We start from the raw sequence: 19039 nt of genomic DNA, 5'->3' as shown, positions 1-19039 counted from the left end.
TGGCATGTGGGGACGGCTACCATTTGGATGCGGGGAAGGTAACTGGTTAATTAACAGCGTTTGTACGTTTTATTTTTGTCTTCATTTATGGAGACAAACCCAGTACTTTTAAAATGTAATGTTTTAATTGGAAGCAGTTCACGTGGCCTGTTCAGTGGGAACGCGGAGGGGCAGAGCACAGCTCACAGAACAGAAAGGTCGCACGTCTGTCTGCACGCACCAGCCTGACACGACACCCAGGACATGGAGGTGGGAAAAGCTACAAAATGGCAAGTGCAGGGAGCGCCTGCACATTTCCCTAAACGGCATCTTAACGTCGCACTGATTTTTTCCGGCACGTTATTTAGTGATATAAACAAACAAAATTAATGATAATGTTCCAAGTATTTATTTACTAAATCAATGAGGTTGATTTATGTACGAGCATTTCAACAAATAAAATGTTTAACGAAAAAATCCTAGTATACAATGTACTTGTCTCTAGAAAAAAAATCTTATTTACAAGTTATTTTAGATAAATGTGGGTTTAAAAAAAACATTCATCAGGCATTACTAGCATAATAAAAATGGGTTTCTTCAGAACAGCTTCAGCATCCAGTGAAATCTTGAGGTGAATGAAAATTTTTTCAATTATATTGAGAAAATCTAATATGTTTACTTGCTTGTTGAGTCTTTTCGAGTCTAATCTTTTCAGCTTTGGCGATTAACTATGGAGAAAGAAATCAGAAATTAGAATGTATTGGATACCTAAAAACAAACAAAATATAATTATGTCTAGAAAAATTTCACAACTATCATCAGCTTGAATAAAATATTTCCAAAAGGGGGAGAGGAAGACAAGTGAGATCATCAGGCTTAGACCACATCAGTCACAGAAAGAACTATCAGGTATGGTCTATAGTGTGAGAGGTACTCAATCTTTCAATCACCCAACCCCCTCCCTTTAGTTCCAGATCACCGAACATTTTCCAGTTAAAAGGGCCACACTCCCTGCAGCCACGTTTGTTACCTGCGGGTCAGGACCCACCCTGTTAGCTGCCCCCCCCCCCCCCTCGGTGTCAGTCCTGACCGCTAAGTCACTCCTACAGGCCCTGTGGTCAGTCAGGACCCTGAGCTTGAGAATCAGGTGCTACTGGAATGAGGCGGCGTATTTCGGGCAGAGTGCCACACAAAGGTCTGCTTACAAATTTGAAAACTAAAATCTCAAACACAGCCCTGGCTGGGAGGCTCAGTTGGTTGGAGCGTCACCCCATAACCCTAAGGTTGCAGGTTCAATTCCCAGTGAGGCTGCGAGTTTGATCCCCGGTCAGGGCTGGGCAACCAATGGAAGTTTCTCTCTCACATTGTTGTCTCTCTTTCTCCCCACCGTTCTCTTAAAAACAAACAAACAAACAAAAAAACATATCCTCGGATGAGGAAATAAATAAACACATAAACAAACAAACAAATAAATGTCACAAGTACGGTCTACTACTGAAAATACTTACTACTCCAGAACACAAACACGTCAATATTTTCAAAGAAGGCATGAAATTATGTGGTATGAAGATAATTTAAAATAACTAAATATTCCACAAGCTTTCTTTTTTAACCCTCACCAGAGGATTTTTCTGTTGACTTTTCTTTTTTTAAAATATATTTTTGTTGCTTTCAGAGAGGAAAGGAGAGGGAGAGATAGAAACATCCATGATGAGAGAGAATCATGGATCGGCTGCCTCCTGCACGCTCCACACTGGGGATGTGCCCACAACCCAGGCATGTGCCCTGGACGGGAATCGAACCTGGGACCTTTCAGTTCACAGGCTGACGCTCTATCCACTGAGCCACACCGGCTAGGGCAGCCATTGACTTTTTGTAGAGAGTGGCAGGGAGGGAGGGAGGCAGAGGGGGAGAGACACATCACTGTGAGAGACACAACTGCCTGCCCCTCATGTGCCCGACCGGGGCAGGGATCGAGCCTGCAACCCAGTGCATGCCCTGGACCAGGAATCAAACCCCTGACCCTTTGGTGTGCGGTCGGACGCTCTAACCACTTAGCAACACTGGCCAGGGCCCAAAAGCTTTCTTTTTTTTTTAAAATATATTTTATTGATTCTTCCACAGAGAGGAAGGGAGAGAGATAGAGAGCTAGAAACACCGGCGATGAGAGAGAAACATCGATCAGCTGCCTCCTGCACACTCCCCCCTGGGGATGTGCCCGCAACCAAGGTACATGCCCTTGACCACAATCGAACCCGGGACCCTTCAGTCCTCAGGCCGACGCTCTATCCACTGAGCCAAACCAGCCAGGGCCCAAAAGCTTTCTTGATTAAAACATCTAAAATGTTTAGCTTTGGGAGAAATGAAAATCTTATTCTCATAAAAACACAGATTCTAATGAGCAATCGACCACCAACACAGTTTCTTTAAAGTGTGTGGTGACAGGAGGCCATTGGCAGGAAGTCGCTGTGGGTCACCCTGGAAGCCTGTTCCTCCCGAGGCGAGGCCAGAGGTGACAAATGCCACTCCAGCGTTCCTCCCCGACTCAGGAACTACGCTCTCCCCTGCTGAGCATCCGACACACCGGTCGTGTGTAGGAAAAAACCCGTTTTGATAAAAAGCAACACAAAATTAAAACAGGAAGGGTGAGTGGGTGGGAGGTAACCCACCACAGTCCTCTTATATGTGTGTCCATAACCCACGGGCACGGACAGTTAGGTGGGGAGGCCTGGGGTGGGGGTGGGGGCGGGCTGGCGGGGGTTAATGGGGGGAAAAGAGGGACAAATGTAATACTTCAACAATAAAGATGAAAAGTATTGCCATCTACTCTAAGAGCTAAAGGGAAAGGAGAGAGGCCTCATTCTGCATCATGTGCTCAAGGTGATGGCGCCCAGGCCCCTGGTCCGGCAGGAACGCGGAGGCCCTGTGGGCAGACCTCCAGCCCCTCACCGACCCGACCGGAGCGTCATCTCATTTCCCCGCACGAGACGCTGCCCGCAGGGGTGCAGGGCAGAACCTGACTGTCCTTCCCCTCTTCCCACCAGGACTGAGGAGACCGTCCCCACTGCCTACACCGTGACGTGGAAACGCAGACCCAGCGTTCACGGCAGCGCTTTCCCCTCCTGGGGACGACGGGTCTGTCTCACCGTCTGGCAAACCTTCTCGGACCCCTCAGCGCCCGCCCGAGAGGCCTGCTCCCACCCCCCAGCACGGTCCAGCCTCTCCTCCAAACTGCGACCTTGTGTGGCTCCCGTGTTCCACTTGGGACAGGAGCCCACGGGCGGCTCCCCGACGGGGGCTGGATGTGGCTGAAGGGGCAGCAGGTGAGGGGGTCGGAAAAGAGCCCGCGCTCCCCACCAGCCCTCGCTGGGCTCCATTCACAAAGCACCCGAGCCAATCCGCGCCCCCCCACCCCCCAAACTTAGGAAAATGGGATCTTTCTGAAAAACAAAATTACTAATTCCTAGTTCTACAAACACACAATTTAAATAAAGCGACACACCAATTGGAAGATAAACATCATTTAACAAAGTGGTTTCATTTCAGGGCCGAGTTCTGGATTAGTGACTTTAACATTTAAATAGCCTCACGCAGGCTTTCAAATTAACACCTCCCAGCGCCCAGCGCCCCCAGGAAGGAGGCCGGGGAGCAGCATCCGCCTGCAGAGGCAGATTTCACACAGACTGGGGCACCTCCCCCAACCGAGGCCGAGGAAAAACACCCGGTTTTTAAGGTGGAGGAGGAGGGAAGAATTTTATAAATACGAACGCAAGCCGTCAATCCTGGAATACAGAAAGCATGACTTTTCAAGTGCTAACCAATGACAAAAGAATGTACATCTTTGTAGGTTTTTCTGACTTTTACAATATACATTTTAAAATTTTGATAATAGTAATTTAGTTATTATGTGCCCTGTTCTGTTCTAAGCACTTTAAGATGCACTAACCTTTACATGTATAATAATGTTTTAAAATAATAAGCTTGACATCTCACTAGAAACAGTAATAATTTACTTACTCAGTGTAACTTAAAATAAAATTATTGAACAAGAAACTTGCTTTAAATTACTTACTGTATTGAAAGTTGTTTACATCACTGACTATCCAGAGAAAAAGCAACAGGGCTTATCACTGCTTAGGGAACCACACTCCTAAAGGCTCTCACCCTTATCTCTGGAGGCTCCTGTCCTTAAAGACCACACTCTACATACACTGTGTTTTTACCTTAAGACAACGTTTAAATAATCACTTACCACCCAGCTGAAAACCCAGCAGCCAGAAAGCAGGACTGCTTTAAGTCAGCACACAAGTTAAAAAAAAAAAAGGCCAAAGGGAAAACTCTAAATTAAAACCATGCACCCTCCTGAGGAAAATAATTCTAATTTTGTGTATTTCAAAATCTAGAAAGTAAGTGTTCCCTCTCAACCTGCAGCTCAGTGCACGCCACCTACTGCAAACCAAGGCTACTGTGCGCCTGCACATGACTTCCAGAGGCGAGTCAGCCTTCGGAAAAGCTTAGGCTGCCCCCAGCCCCCCCAAACCACGCAAATAGCGAAGCTAAATAAAATTCCCGCTACCTTCTCGGTGCCTCTTTTCTTCTCGCGGGGCTGGTTCAGCTTGGCCTGCCTGTCTACCAGGATCTTCTGCCAGTACCTCTGTTCATGGTCACCTGAAAACACACAACACGGGGCTCTGCGTACAAGGGCACACGGGACAAACACGTTCAGAGCTCAGGGCTCTACGCTCTCAGCAGAGCTGAGGTTCACTGCTATGGTGCGCGTGTGAGAGCTCAGAGGAGACCGGACTCATCAGCCAGACTCAGAGAGCATCACGGTCCCCACAACAGGCAGCTGAGAGGGAAGGTCCGCGGCTTTACCAGCGAGAACCTCGAGTTTCCAGCAGTGCTGCTTCTGCAGGTCCGCGCTCGCGCTCAGGGCGGCTTGAGCGTCCTCGGGAGACTTAAACCGCACGTGGCACTCGGTGTCTCCGTCCAGCAGGTCCACGTACACCACTTCCGAGATGGTGGCCAGCGTGTCCTGCGCACAGGGGAGAGGGAGTATGAACAAAGCGTCTCACACCGCGGCTAACGTGTTCCCCGTGGATATGTCAGAGCGTGCTATGCCGTCTGAAGCTTCAATGAGAACCACCCCACATTAAGCATTTCCTCTGAAATACATACGCATGCTCTTAGAAGCCTCACAGGGACACACCTGAGAACCCATCCAACATCGCCTCTAGTCGTAACTTCCTTTACTCCACCACACCTTTCACATCGCCCCCAGAGGGGAGACCTGTCTGGGGGGCATAGACGTGCAGCAGATCGCACCACACCCACCCGCCTGGCAACAAGAGGGCGCCCCATCCGGGAGCCGACAGAATAAGGGCTGGAATTAAAAACAAAATAGAAAGAGCCTCCATGGATTGGGGGAGAGGAGTGTTCCCCCTCACCCGTACACTTGTGACTTCTGACTTAAAATATACATGAAAATATGCAACTTCTTGTAACAACTCATGCAAAAGAAAGGTTCAGTGAACCTCCACAAATCCTAGGTTCCTGAGCGGGTCTTTGAAAATACAGCTCAAAGCTCTTCCTCTTTGATGAGATACCTGAACAACCTCTGCTGCACAAGCCTGTCACCCAGACCCAGGAGAAGTTTCCCCACCTCGCCTGCTGGGAGGGCAGATTAACAGGATTCCTGCATTCGCAGCAGGCTCCTCAGCAAACGCAGGCGATTATGCAGGAATGTTACACCAGGTCTTCATTTATCAGTCTCCATTCAGGAAGCTAAACAAATAGCTAAGGGTTCCTAGCCAAAAACAGGCCCTTATCCATCTCGTCCCCTGCGGTTTTGACCCAAAAATTCAAGCCACAAGTAATTTAGGTTACTTTGAGATGTTGGATTTTTTTTTAAATTAAATCTTTATTGTTCAGATTATTACATTTGTTCCTCATTTGAGATGTTGGATTTTTAAAGTCTGATTTACACAGAACTGAGAAACACCTGGAAATACTACTGCATCATAGACCAAGAGAAAAGTTTATTAGTTAAGAATGAATCTTTCATATATAAAAACCTGTGAGTCTGTGGAAACAGGAACTAAGTCTTAACTCATCCCATTCCTGTCACCCTGCCTATCACACAAGAGGCACTTAATGTTTACTAATTCAATAAAAAAAGAGACTATACTTGTCAATTCTTCCCATTTCTGTATCTAGTTAATAGTACTAATTTAGAGACTAAGCAAGAAACACAATCAGTTTCAAGTTGAAAAAGTTCGACTCTGCAATGGAAGTACAGCCACGTGACTGATTTATGTGACTGGTTTATAGTAGGCCCTTTCAAAAAGACATTTACGGAAAGCCATCGTCATGTTGGGGTGCCCTCGGAATGACAATCAGCCTGGCAATCCCTCGGCAAACACAAACCGCCGCCACCTCCTCCCAACCGGTTTTGTTCCAGCAAAATGCAAGTGACCACAAACTTGATTCATAGTTACTTTATGATTTCAATGATCATGAATGAAGAATTTGTCATCGACATAAATTTATGCTATTCATTCCAAATGACAAACCGAATGATTTTTCTATTAAATCTTAATAGAAAAATCAACCAACTCAAGCACAGCAGCACTTCCAAGATCGGTCTTGCCACAATGCTCTGCAAGCTGGGAGTGTCCGCGTGGGCCTGCCCACACACCCTCGCCCACAGCCTAGGAGCACCTCACCCAGGTGTCAGCGAGAGCTGCGGACTTTCAGGAAAGTGTTCACACCTGATCACAGTGAGCAACCTCAAAGGTTACGCAGGTAAAATGTGACTGGTATGAGGATGCAAAACCAAAACAACTTAACATGATGCTGAAAGTCAGTATAAAAACGTAAATACATTTGCTCTGTTACAGAAGGCTTTACGTGGTTTGAAAAGACAGTGTCTCACCTAACTGGGTGGCAGGCCTCTCAAAAGAACATATGAACAAGAAAGAAATATTGCTGCATTGGTGGACAAAAGGCTGTGAGATAAATCGTATAAAGTGAAAAAAGGAGACTGTCAAACAGTATTTGCAATGTAAAGTATGTAGAACTCTGGGTATATTTGCCCATGCATGCAAAACTTGTAGTTTTTCAAAATACTTAACACTTTTCTGTAATTGTTTCAATTTCTTTAAACAAACAGCATGGATTGAAAATATTAAAAAAAATTAAACATAAAATTAAGAAAAGGCTTTTTTTCCCCCAAATACCCTACATTTCTTTCAGGAAAAAATTTTCAATTTCAACTCATTAACAGACAAAAATAAACTAAATTCATGCAAAGAAAAAAATATACATATTCTCTCTTTTATTCCAAACAGTTCTGACTTTAGGCAAAAGAAAATTTAGGAGTCTGTTCAAAGCTAAGAACACCAATGAAAACAAATCACAAATTATTTCGTTTGTTCCAAAATCTGACAGCAGATGTTAGGATTTTAAAGTAATTTCAGACCAACTCCACTGCTGATTGAACCTTCGGCGCGTTTTGGCACCACCCTTCTAACACCATTTCTCTGAAAACAAAAAGCCCCGGAAGAGGAGCACCAGGGAGGCGCTCTGCTGCACCCGCCCTCAGCCCACAGGCCCCGGCCAGGGCACCACGGACAGACCGAAGGAACTCAGTCTTTGGATTCTGCTCTGGTCACGTTTCAGAGCGGCTCTGGAATAAACCCTGCAACGACTCTCCCAGAGGAACGGGCCCTAATCTGATTGGCTGTGTTTTCCAAATGCCCCCATTTCCACAGGGAGCCCTGAGGAGGAAGGAGGGACGAGCAGCCAGGGCTGCGGCTCACCCTGACGAGCTTCCTGCCGGGCAGGGGCTCCGGGCTGACGATCTTCACAATCACGCCGGCCATGAACTGCGGCCCCGCCGCCTGCGCCTTCTCGGGGGGACGGCCCTCCTCACTGCCCGCTGCTGCTGGAGCAGAAAAAGACCAGGAAGAACTATTACCCTTCGTCATTTAACACCTCGGCCTCTTTACACCACCATCGTTAGTTCTTAGGCTATTTTAAAAAATTAGTTTACTTAATTTAAAACTTAATTGTAACATAATTTATGTAATTAAGAAAGTTACACATTGTAAATCATTGGGGCTCATAATAGGCCTCCCTGACGAAAACCACACTGCTAAATGCAGATTACCATGAAATAAAATACAAAAGCTGTAATTACTGTAAATGCAAACTGTTACTTTTAGAACACTTGTAACATCTTCCCCCCAAAATGCCCATCTTCCCTGAACCAAGAAAACAAAAAGTACCTAATAAAAGTAGATAGATAAACAGGCATGGAATAATAAAGAATACTCTATATAATAATTCAGATGTGAAAATTTATTTTCATTATAGAAACTTAACATATATCCTAATACTATAAATTTCATAGGAATCTTGTTTGGTGTTGTTTCTGCTTATGGTTAACACTATGAAATAAATTTACAAGTGCCAAAGTACAATCTTTGTTTACACAAACTTAATTCATAAAGTAGGCACTCATTACTAAATCTGACTAACAATGAGAACAAGAGAAAACTTAAATAACAGATTAGGAAACATACTGTTTAAATGAGCCCTTCAAATGTTCTTATATCAAGAATGTCACACATCTGAATAACTTGCCAAATCAGTAATTTCTGTAATGATTACTGTATAATTAAGTTTCTAAAAATTAAAGTTCAGCCTATAACTCCAAAATGGCATTTTAGTGTGTAATACAATATAATGTTACAAAAACGATCATTTTACTTTTTTCATTTTTCAGTCCAGACTTATCAGTTACTCCATGGTCTATTTCCATTTCTGACTCCAATTTCATTTGGGATATTGTTTTTTTTAAAGCAGCCATACTGGCTTTTTGCAGGGCTAAATACTCTTTTTTCAAATCCATCCATTCACTCCTGTAAGAAAAGAAAAGTACGTTAGAAATAGCAGATGACCAAGAACGTCCCCTCACAATGATTCACATCGCCCCGCCAGCAGGCAGAGGGAGGGTCCAGACTGGCACGCAGGTGGACCGGCTTCAATTTGCCAGGTCAGTTCCTACGTCTACTTCAATGATTTGAACTTTTGGAAATGAAGGCTTTGAATTAATTAACTGCTAACATTTACTACAACAGTCATCTCTGGGGGGAAAAGGACCTACTGAAATTGAAAGACGACTTAGATTACTCGTTAAACTGCTCCCAATTTCAGAGATAACATTCCTTAGTGTTTACTAGAATGAAAAGGAATTTCTAAGAGGGAAAAAACACCCCCTGGAAGCAACTTATTTACATGCATTTAACATGTAGATGCTTCTTCAAACAGCTTGAGCCCCTCCAGGGAGGAACACAATGGCCCTGTGGGCTCCTGGGAGCCTCATTGTTAGCCCTAATCGACGCCATCAAACACACAGATAGCAGAGTTTTAAGGAGGAGGAGATCTGCTGGTGATGGTTTAGCTGTAACACTGACATCTGTATACTTCAAAAAAAAAAAAAAAAATCCCGACCCACCCAGGATCCGACCTTCCTGGGCTGAGGCATTAGAATAACAAAAGGCCCTTAATGATTCCCTAAGATAAAGGCAGTTAAGGAATTCAGAGCTAAGGATCCTATAAATACAGGAGCCCCAAGTCCTTGCCCTTTACCCTTCCCAGGAGGACAGGACGTTAAGAACAAGAACTTTCTTCTGAAAGGTATGCCGCTTGCTTTTCCCTCCGTGGCTCCCACCCCGGTGCCCGTGGGCTCCCCTCCACTTTAACATGGAAATGCTCTCTGTGACCTAAGCAGTAAGTGCTTCCATGTTTTAGTAGAGGTGAGTCCAGCTGTCCCTCGGCTGCCGCACAGCAACTAGCCTGTTCCCAGAGGCGCGGGGGCTCCTCTGCTTTAACCTGGGGGCACCTGCTGTGTAAAGCAAAAGTAAGTGCTTCCATGTTTCAGTGGAGGTGTCCCCACACCCACACCGTGTTTAGGGCCCAAATCTGTTTTCTACTCACTTTCAGGTTAAAGCCAGTCGGGATCGCAAGGCTCCCCAGGACTGGGCTCCCCACCACTTAAACGTGGATGTACTTGCTTTGGAACCAGAGAAGTAAGTGCTTCCATGTTTCAGTGATGGTGAGTCTTGCTGTGCCTGTTCCCAAGCGCACAAGCCCGGCCTGCAGTCGGGGCATTTCAGCGGAACCCTTAGGTCTCTAAGAACACCCACCACTTTAACATGGAGGCATTTGCTCGACAGACGGAAATAAGTGCTTCCATGTTTTAGTGTGGTTGCTGCTTGGTAACCGTCATCCTGCCGCGCAGACCTGGCTGCAGGCCGTCACTGTTGCTAATGTGCAACTCTGTACACGACCTGGAATTGCACTTTAGCAATGGTGACGGCCTGGCTGCCCCCGACCGGCGCCCACTCACTTGGACAGCACGCGCAGGGGGATCACCTCCTCGCCCATCTTGTGCCTCTCCTTGTGCTTCTTCTTGTGCTTCCTCTTGGCTTTCAGGAGCGACCCGTCTTTTATGTCTCCTGCTTCCTTTTCCTCTTCAGTGGAGACTTCCAGATCTTCAAGAAAAAGACAGAAATCAGGTGATAAATCAACTGTATTTGTCGAGCCCCGACCGTGAGCGAAGTCAGAAATACCTTTGTTTTCTTTGGACACTTGGGAGGCTTTTTCCGGGTTGTCCTTCTTGGCCGTCTTCCTGACTTTGGACCTGGGAGCCAGACACCCCGCGTCCTCGGAGCTGCTTCGCTTCCTCTTCTCTGCTCGACCCGAAGGCAAACCGGCCGCTTCAGCTCTAACCCGCTTTTTCTTCTTCTTTGAGGGTGGCTTTTGGGGTTCGGCACCCTCCCCTTCAGAGCCTTCCGACGCGGCCCTGGGCCCCTTCACCTCGCAGGCTCCGCTCTCCTTGCCTGTGTCCACGGTCACCTCTTTGGCCGGGACACCGTCTTCCTTCTTTACCCGGACTTTCTTCTTCTTCTTCTTTTTCTTTTCTTCTGTAACAATGCTCCCATCAGTTCTCACTTTCCTGCAACTCCATCCACGTACAATATTTTTATTTAAATACTCACCAGCGACTCCCAGGGCAGGAATGGGCTTATTTTTCACTGTTTTAGGAAATATCCCAGGTTTCCTTGGTGCTTCCTCTGGTGGGTTGTTAAGAAACTGAAATGAAATCAGCAAAAATTTCTTCTAATTAAAATGCGTGATTAATTTTATTTTGCTCATTTTTGTTCTTTTTAGGTTCCGGACCCACCTCAATAGCTTTTGCTGCCTGTTCTTTTGTCTCAAATTCCACAAAGGCGAATCCCTTCGGGTCCCCCGTAGACTTGTAGTGTGGGATGCTCACGTACACGACGTTGCCACATTTCCCAAACACCCTCTCGATCCAGCTGTGATTGACGTTTTTGGGAAGTAGCTCCTGCAATGAATTAGTTACATTGTTAATGATGCTCTCCCTTTTCTCACTCCAGGGCGATCCGTCTTCACTTGTCTCCCAGGACAGGCTTACCACGTACACGGTCCGCTCGTCCTCGTCCGGGGGCTTCTCGCCCAGGGGCTGCTTCCTCCTGATCCGGGTGCCTTCCAAGTCCAGCTGCGAAGCACACACAGCTAGTGAGCGGCTGAGTTTTTATGTAATTGTGGTAATTTATGTGATATAAACAACTGTTCTTACCTCGACAACAGCTGAACTTTTCAGTGCTCTGGCTATTAACTTTTTGTCAGTGGTCAATTTTTTCATTTTGTTAAAAGACACCAGAAGCGATATATCCACATCTAATAAAAATGTAAAAGTGAACAAAAATAAACTTTCAATCTGTTCCTGTTACCATCATGGTTGAAACCCTGTCCCATTTGAATTCTTAATGCAAGAAAGGACATGCCTCTAGTGCAGTGGTTCTCAACCTTCCTAATGCTGTGACCCTTTAATACAGTTCCTCATGTTGTGGTGACCCGCCAATTTCATTGTTACAAATTGAACATAATTAAAGCATAGTAATTAATCACAAAAACAATATGTAATTATATATGTGTTTTCCGATGGTCTTAGGTGACCCCTGTGAAAGGGTGGTTCAACCCCCAAAGGGGTCGCAACCCACAGGTTGAGAACCGCTGCTCTAGTGCCTGTCCATTTTCTTAAAAGTCCTTATAGGTGCATAATTCTACAAATCGGCACAACCCCAAGTCACTCACTGTCCATCATCATGTATATATCACCCTTACACTCTCTGTACCTCCCCCATCTCCACTCACTATGCTGTTATCTGTGTCCATGAGTTTTCTCAATCAAGTCTAGTGTGCACAACATGTTTAAAATATATAATATAGTGTGTACAGCACAGTATATACACCCCATATAATACAGTGATACTGAAGAACTGTAAGTAAGACAGTACACACCAATTCATACAATGACATGCTATTTCAGAAGTAAGCAAGCTGGTACATCAAAGGCAGTGCAGCTGGAAACCGGTTCCATTTACACTGAAGTGAACTTACATCCATCTCTGGACTTCTCTATCTGCTCGCGGAGAAACCTGTCCTTGTGGAGATTTGCGTCTCCAAACCAGAAGTCCACTTGCTTGGCGATGTCTGCAAGCACCTGTTTCACCCGAGACCGCTTCTTCTTCTCAACCTCTTTTTTGTTTTCAGTCCTTTCCTCTTCCATCGCCTTTTCTTGTTTTCCTCTTTCAGTTTCCATCCCTGTGGATTACAGAGGTAAAAATATAAGTCTGCTAACACAGAGTTCATCCGTGGAATAAACTTTCATTGGCTGGCAGTTCATTTAAAAATTTTTAGCTTTTCCCATTGGCCTTTAAGATTTAAACTTTCAGAATATCCTGCCTCAGGCATAGGTCAAATAGCCCTTTTAAACTTCAGGACTAGATTATCCTACTATGTAAAATGTCACTTCGCTACACTTTAAGTCAGTGAGTCAAAGTGTAAGATTGAGGAACTCGGACATTTCATCTCAACAGACCTCAGAAATTTATTTACATTTTTCAATACAACCGCCAGTGAAATAGTGGGTTCCTGACTTGAGTTTTTGAAGTGTTTCTGTCTCCTCACTAACAGAGCTTCACAGGAAAGCTGCAGAATGGCCCTTTTCGGGTGACGACCATCCCAGGACTCACTTCCTGGGCACCAGTTCCCAACCCCCTCCCTTCAAGTTCTCCTGGCGCCTCCCTTGCCCCTGGGCTCCGGCCTCAGTCCTGGGCTGCTCTTGCTCTGAAAGGCCCCCAGGTGCCTGGCTGCTCCCGCACTTGCTGAACCAAGTCTTGTTCAAACGCCTCTTCAGTGAGGTCTCCTTCCACAACTGTATTTAAAACCGCACATTTCTGGACAGTTCCTGTCCCCGCACCCTGACGGCCCATCGCATCCAGCTCACTCGTTTGTTCTGTACCTCCCTAGAGTGTGGCTGGAGGAAATTGTGCTTTCTGTATTAGTTACTGATGCATCCACCCCCAGTCCCTGGCACATAGGAGCCACTCAAACGTTCGTGGAATGAATTTTGTCATCTTAATGCCGTCACTAGAGGTACATGCACACACATGTGCGCCCAGGCTGACCACTGGGTCGGATGATGCCGGCCTGCCTGAGGGTAACCAGTCTCACTGAAGACGGTTTTCTTGGAAACAGGAGAGTTAGGACATGTCTCTCAGCCCCTCGTGGCTGGCATGCAGGCCCCGGGCCCACGTGACCAGAATGACATGACAGATGGGAGGGTGAAGGGGGCTAAAGCTTTCACGCACCAGAGGAGCCTCCACACTGGCCTTTACTGTGGAAGCCACAGGCTGGACTGGGGTGTGCGGGGCGGGCAGGCCTCCGAGAGGAAACGCTGCCCCTCTCCCTGCTGCCTCTGCTGTGCAGAGCTCAGTCAACGGGGCAGGAGACGGAAGCCCATCTGCGTCTCAGTCTCAGCAAGGCCCTGTCCCCGAGGGCAGCAGATGCAGTGACGGAGCGGGCAGAGCCCCCGTCACCCTCCAAGGTCAACCCGAGAGAACTCGGCACTTAGAACAGGCATCCTCGGTCAGCCAGGTGCGGACTTTCACGCAGACATGTAAGGAAGCATTAATTTACATGATGCCAGCATCACACAAAATGCAGCTCCAGGTCAGAACCAGTCATCAGAAACCACAGGTGTCCGGGTGCTGCAGCGAGTCCCCACCTGGTCCCTCACCTGAGCCCATGCAGGTGACACTGAACACACATCAGCTGCACCATCTGACCTGGCGGTTCTCAACCTGTGGGTCGCGACCCCTTTGGCGGTCGAACGACCCTTTCACAGGGGTCGCCTAAGACCATCCTGCATCTCAGATATTTACATGACGATTCATAACAGCAGCAACATTACAGTTATGAAGTAGCAGGGAAAAGAATTGTATGGTTGGGTCACAACATGAGGAGCTGTAGTTAAAGGGCCAGAAGGTTGAGAACCACTGGTCTGACCCTTAGCAGCTTGAGGTGAACTCCCCTGAGGCCACTTTCCGCAGCTTCCAGGGGGGTTTCCCCTTCAGCTTCCCTTTCTGGACCCTCCCACCCGCCCCCCTGGTTCAGCTGGGCTCCCTCTGACCCACACGGATCCTTCCAGAGGGTCCCAGCTCTTAGCTGCCTGACTCGATGCTGACAGTTTACCATCTAAATTCTCCAGCCCTGACTTCTCCCGAGCTCCCCACTCTAATATTCAACTGTCTGCGCGATGTCTCTACTTGTTTATCCGAACTACATCTCAAGTTTAAAATGAGAAAAATTAAACTCAAGTTTTAACAAACTTAGGTTTTGTCTAGTTTTCCACATCTCAGAACCCAAGTAGGAACTGCAAGCGGGCAAAGCCCCTGAGTCGTCCTGATCCTTTCCTCACACCAGACAGCGCCTCGGCGCCAGGACCCCAGGGCCCAGCTGGCGTGTGCCCAGCCCGGACTACGCAGGGCGCCCAAGGCCTGCTCCCGCCTCCCCCACCAGCAACAGCCAGAAAAGCACCGAGGCCCGTAAAGCAGGGCATGTCCGCCTCCTGCACCAAGTCCTCGACTTGTGATCACACTCAGAATGAACCCAAAGCCCTTGCGGGGGCCTATAGGCCCGCGTCCTTCTGCCTGGGGGGGGGGGGGGGGGGGGGTGTCCCCCTAACTTCAGCTCTGACACCTGCTGTGGCTCACGGCCACCAGGACACGGGGCTTCCCGCGAGGGCCACGCCCACCTCGAGGCCTGCACAGCACAAGGATCACTTCCTGGGTCACTCAGGTCCCTGCAAAGGTCACCAGCTCAGAGGCCTTCTCTTGGACCAAATCTAACCTATCCCCTCCCGCTAACCTCAACCCTAGCACAACCCGCCACCACTGTCCATCCTGTCTCCTCTGATCACCGCCTGGAAGTACAGTTGTGTCTCCCCCAGAATGCAAACTGTCAGGGCAGGGACTTGAGCTTGGCCACAACCTATGGGTCTGCTAAATAATTAAATAAGGTATTTTAAAGGATTTTACAAACTGTCAAGTGTAAGCATTGCAAATTCTTTTTGTACGGGGGTTTGGGGGTGGGGTAGGATTGTAAATAAAATTCAAGTGAAGCCTGTGCTGATCCTACAGCAGGACCCAGGGCTGGCGTCCCTTCTGAACCAGCTCTCCAAGTCCTCCGCTGTCAGAGCCGCCACTCGAGGAAGTAGCAACAGAAAGTCACAATTCTCCCAGAAACCAGACGTTCCCCATCCTCGCATCTCAGCCCAGAGAATCTCCTGCCTTCCTCCTCCTAAGGATTCATTTTGGGGCTTGAATCAAGTCGGAGACTCTTGCCGGGTATGTAACACACGCCTGCACGTCTGCTCTGTAGATAAACAGACAGGCCTTCACTTTAGAGCAGCGGTTCTCAACCTGTGGGTCGCGACCCTTTGGGGGTCGAACGACCCTTTCACAGGGGTCGCCTAAGACCATCGGAAAACACATATATAAATACATATTGTTTTTGTGATTAATCACTATGCTTTATGTTCAATTTGTAACAATGAAATGGGGGGTCACCACAACATGAGGAACTGTGTTAAAGGGCCGCGGCATTAGGAAGGTTGAGAACTGCTGCTTTAGAGGAAGCCATGGACTAAACAGAAGGCAAAAACCTGGTACAACTGACGGTCCCTACACAGCAGCTGGGAAAGACCAGCAGTCACAGTCAGACCTGCTTGATCCCGAGCCTCCTCCTCACCATCCTGGGGGAGCAAGCGGGTGCGCTGTCACCTCCATCCGTTCCAAGGCATTATCTTTCCTCCTCAGGCTTGCGCTTCTCATTCAGGACCCAGAGTCCACGGGGTTAATCAGCCAAACTATCTACTAGCTGTGTGGGTTCTGAGCAAGTGACCTCTTCTCTCTCGGAGCTCTATGAGATGTGGGTAAAACCCACACCCATGTAATAGGGTTTTACGAAGATTAATCGAAACAGTGTACATACGCCCTAGCGGGTTTGGCTCAGTGCTTAGGGCGACGGTCCAATTCCGGTCAAGGCCACATGCCTGGGTTTCCGACTCCATCCCCAGTGGGGGGTGTGCAGGAGGCAGCGGATCCAGGATCCCCTCTCATCACTGATGTTTCTCTCTCGCTTCCTCTCTGAAGTCAATAAAAATGTACTTACGAAAGGTGTACATACAGCACTTCCAACCGCTGCTACGCACACACCCTCAGTAACACGGAACCATCACCGCTGATCACTTAGCAACCTGTCCCCACGTCCCAGCCACGCGCCCCGGGGGTCGGCTCTCACGTCCACCCAGTGTTCTCCGCGACCGCGGTCACCGTAGCCCGGGAACATCCGTCCGCTCCACACAGGAGCCGTGTGACCTGGACGTTAAGACGATCACTAGGAATCCCTTAGCTTGGCCACAACCTACGCGTCTGCTGAATAATTAAATAATGTATTTTAAAGGGTTTTACCAACTGCCAAGTGCTAAGAATTACAAGTTCTTTTCGTATGGGCGGGGGGTAGGATTATAAATAAGTGCTTTATGCGCCATCTCGCAGCAGAACACGTCTTTTCCAGGAACTGTGAAGTGAAGCAGTGACAGCGAACGGGCTTTAAACAAGGAATAAGCCTTATTGTGTGACCTCGCCCGCCCGTCCACAGGTCAATCTAACTCCTCGCAACCCACAAGCTCCTCCAACTTCTTGTGACAGAGGCTCTGAGGCTGCGAGGGGACACAGCCCAGGAAGCTGGGGGACCCCCCATTCCCAACACACACACACACCGCCTCCGGCCCCCAGGCTTCCAGGCCGAGTTCTGGCTGGAATCAGAGCGAGTTTCAGGGATTCCCGGGAATCCCATGAACATCTTCCATGGTACATTTTATCTTTTTTATATTTTATTGATTTTTTACAGAGAGGAAGGGAGAGGGATAGAGTTAGAAACATCGATCAGCCGCCTCCTCCACACCTCCTACTGGGGATGTGCCCGCAACCCAGGTACATGCCCTTGACCGGAACCGAACCCGGGACCCTTCAGTCCGCAGGCCGGCGCTCTATACACTGAACCACACCGGCCAGGGCTCTTCCATGGCGCATTTCAATGGGAAGGTGGTCACTGGTCTTGTACGCAAAGTGAACACGTGTCCACGATCTTTAAGCAACGAGCCAGGGAACTAGTTACGTGTTAAAACCAGTTCAAAGGAAAATTTAAAAACCGGATACACGAATATGCTAGTAAGCAGTGTCTCTGAAGGCGGAAATAGGCTTGTTCGCCGATGCAAAACGGGTCAGGGCAAGAGCCGCAGAACTAGCGGCAAAGGGCCCCGGGAGAGCGAGGCGCCCCGGCCGGGAGGGGCCCTGGGCAGACACCCGGCGTCTCTCTCGGGAACATCCCACAGGCGCACACAGTGCACTGCGTTCAGACACCGGCAGGCACTTCCCCGGGGAGCCCCCCTGGCCTGGAGGGCTCGTCAGGGCGACGGGGCGCTCCAAGGCCGAGAGCCCCGGCCCTTCGCGCGCGATCCGCCTCCTCACCGCGGCTCAAGCTCCAAGGCCCGGCCCCGCCCCGCCCCCGGCCCCGCCTCGGCCCCCCAAACACCTGCGCGAGGACCCCCGGCCCCGCACGCCGCGCTCACGGGAACAAGGGCCCGGGCCCCGGAAAAAAAAAGGACTTGGTTAGAAGACACCGGACCTCCCTCCCGTTATCCTAGCGCCCCAGGCTCCAGTCCGTGACGCAGCGTCACTTCCGCGTACCCCGCCCCTCCGCGCCGACTCCGCGCGTGCGCACTGACGGGCTCGCCGGGAGGGGGAAGGGGGAGGGGAAGGGGGCGGGGCACGAGGGAGACAGTAGGGCGCACGGACCTCCGCGCCCCTCGGCGGCCCCAGAGTCCCCTCGGGACTTACTCTGTTCAGTCTCCAAAATGCAGGCTAGCGCCTGCGACCTGCAGCGCTTTCCGTCTCCCGAGTCTCACAGTCGTGGTTGCGACGCGTCATAGGACGCGCGACACGGCTCTCCGGGCGCCTCCTAGACGCTCCGAGGCGCAGCACGTCGCTACGTCTCCGGCGTGCAGCTCGCGGGGCGGGGCCGCGGGGCACGCGGCCAATGAGGAGTTTGATTGGCGGGCGGAGTCGGCGGCGCGAGCGGAGCGCTGGGCCAGCGCTATGGGTGTCCCGGGGTGGTGACGTCACGGCGCTTGGCGGGAGAATTGGAAGCGGGTTTTGCGTCGCGTTTGGGGAAGGCGAGCGGTGCCCGGCTTTCCGGGACTGAGGGCGCGGAGCCCAGGCGGCGTCCGTGACCAGGGGAAGGGACGAGACAGCCGCCCCCCGAGCGGACGGCGAGGACGCCCTGCGGCCGGTGGCCCCGGGTCTGCAGCCCCCGGATGTGTGAGGTGGGAGGGCCCGTCTTCGCCGTCACCGGTTACCCAGGGTCTCGGCCAAGGAAATGGGTCTTCTCCTTATTGTGATGTGGTGTTTTTTTTAATTGTAGTTTTTGGGTTTTTAAAAAATATATTGGTTTCAGAGACAGGGAGAGAGAGAAACATCAGTGATGAGAGAGTCACGGATCGGCTGCCTCCTGCACGCCCCCGGGTGGGAATGGAGCCCGCAACCCCCGCCTGTGCCCC

General features: G+C 49.2%; 1 protein-coding gene across 8 annotated transcripts; it reads right to left on the bottom strand.

Annotated features, from left to right (window-relative positions):
* Nucleotides 1–372: 372 nt before the first annotated feature.
* LARP7 (La ribonucleoprotein 7, transcriptional regulator) lies at nucleotides 373–18450 on the bottom strand. Of its 8 annotated transcripts, none has more exons than XM_070416829.1 (13): nucleotides 18321–18450; nucleotides 12475–12678; nucleotides 11651–11751; nucleotides 11486–11569; nucleotides 11231–11395; nucleotides 11046–11139; nucleotides 10617–10970; nucleotides 10394–10538; nucleotides 8752–8903; nucleotides 7800–7924; nucleotides 4855–5014; nucleotides 4556–4647; nucleotides 373–707 (listed from the first exon to the last, which is right to left on the bottom strand). In XM_070416829.1, the coding sequence occupies exons 2-13, from the start codon at nucleotides 12674–12676 to the stop codon at nucleotides 627–629; spliced, it is 1755 nt and encodes a 584-aa protein (XP_070272930.1). In that variant the 5' UTR covers nucleotides 12677–12678; nucleotides 18321–18450; the 3' UTR covers nucleotides 373–626. The 8 variants fall into 8 exon arrangements, with proteins under 8 accessions (XP_070272930.1, XP_070272931.1, XP_070272932.1 ...); XM_070416830.1 differs by having other exon boundaries at nucleotides 7800–7921; XM_070416831.1 differs by having other exon boundaries at nucleotides 7800–7921; nucleotides 10617–10967.
* Nucleotides 18451–19039: the final 589 nt, after the last annotated feature.

This window comes from Myotis yumanensis, unplaced genomic scaffold, assembly GCF_028538775.1.
Source record: "Myotis yumanensis isolate MYYU_CA2020_CCGP unplaced genomic scaffold, mMyoYum1.0.hap1 SCAF_5, whole genome shotgun sequence".
NCBI classification, from domain to species: domain Eukaryota; kingdom Metazoa; phylum Chordata; class Mammalia; order Chiroptera; family Vespertilionidae; genus Myotis; species Myotis yumanensis.
Note: the sequence above shows the minus strand (reverse complement) of the source record. Positions and strands in the feature narration are given on the sequence as shown.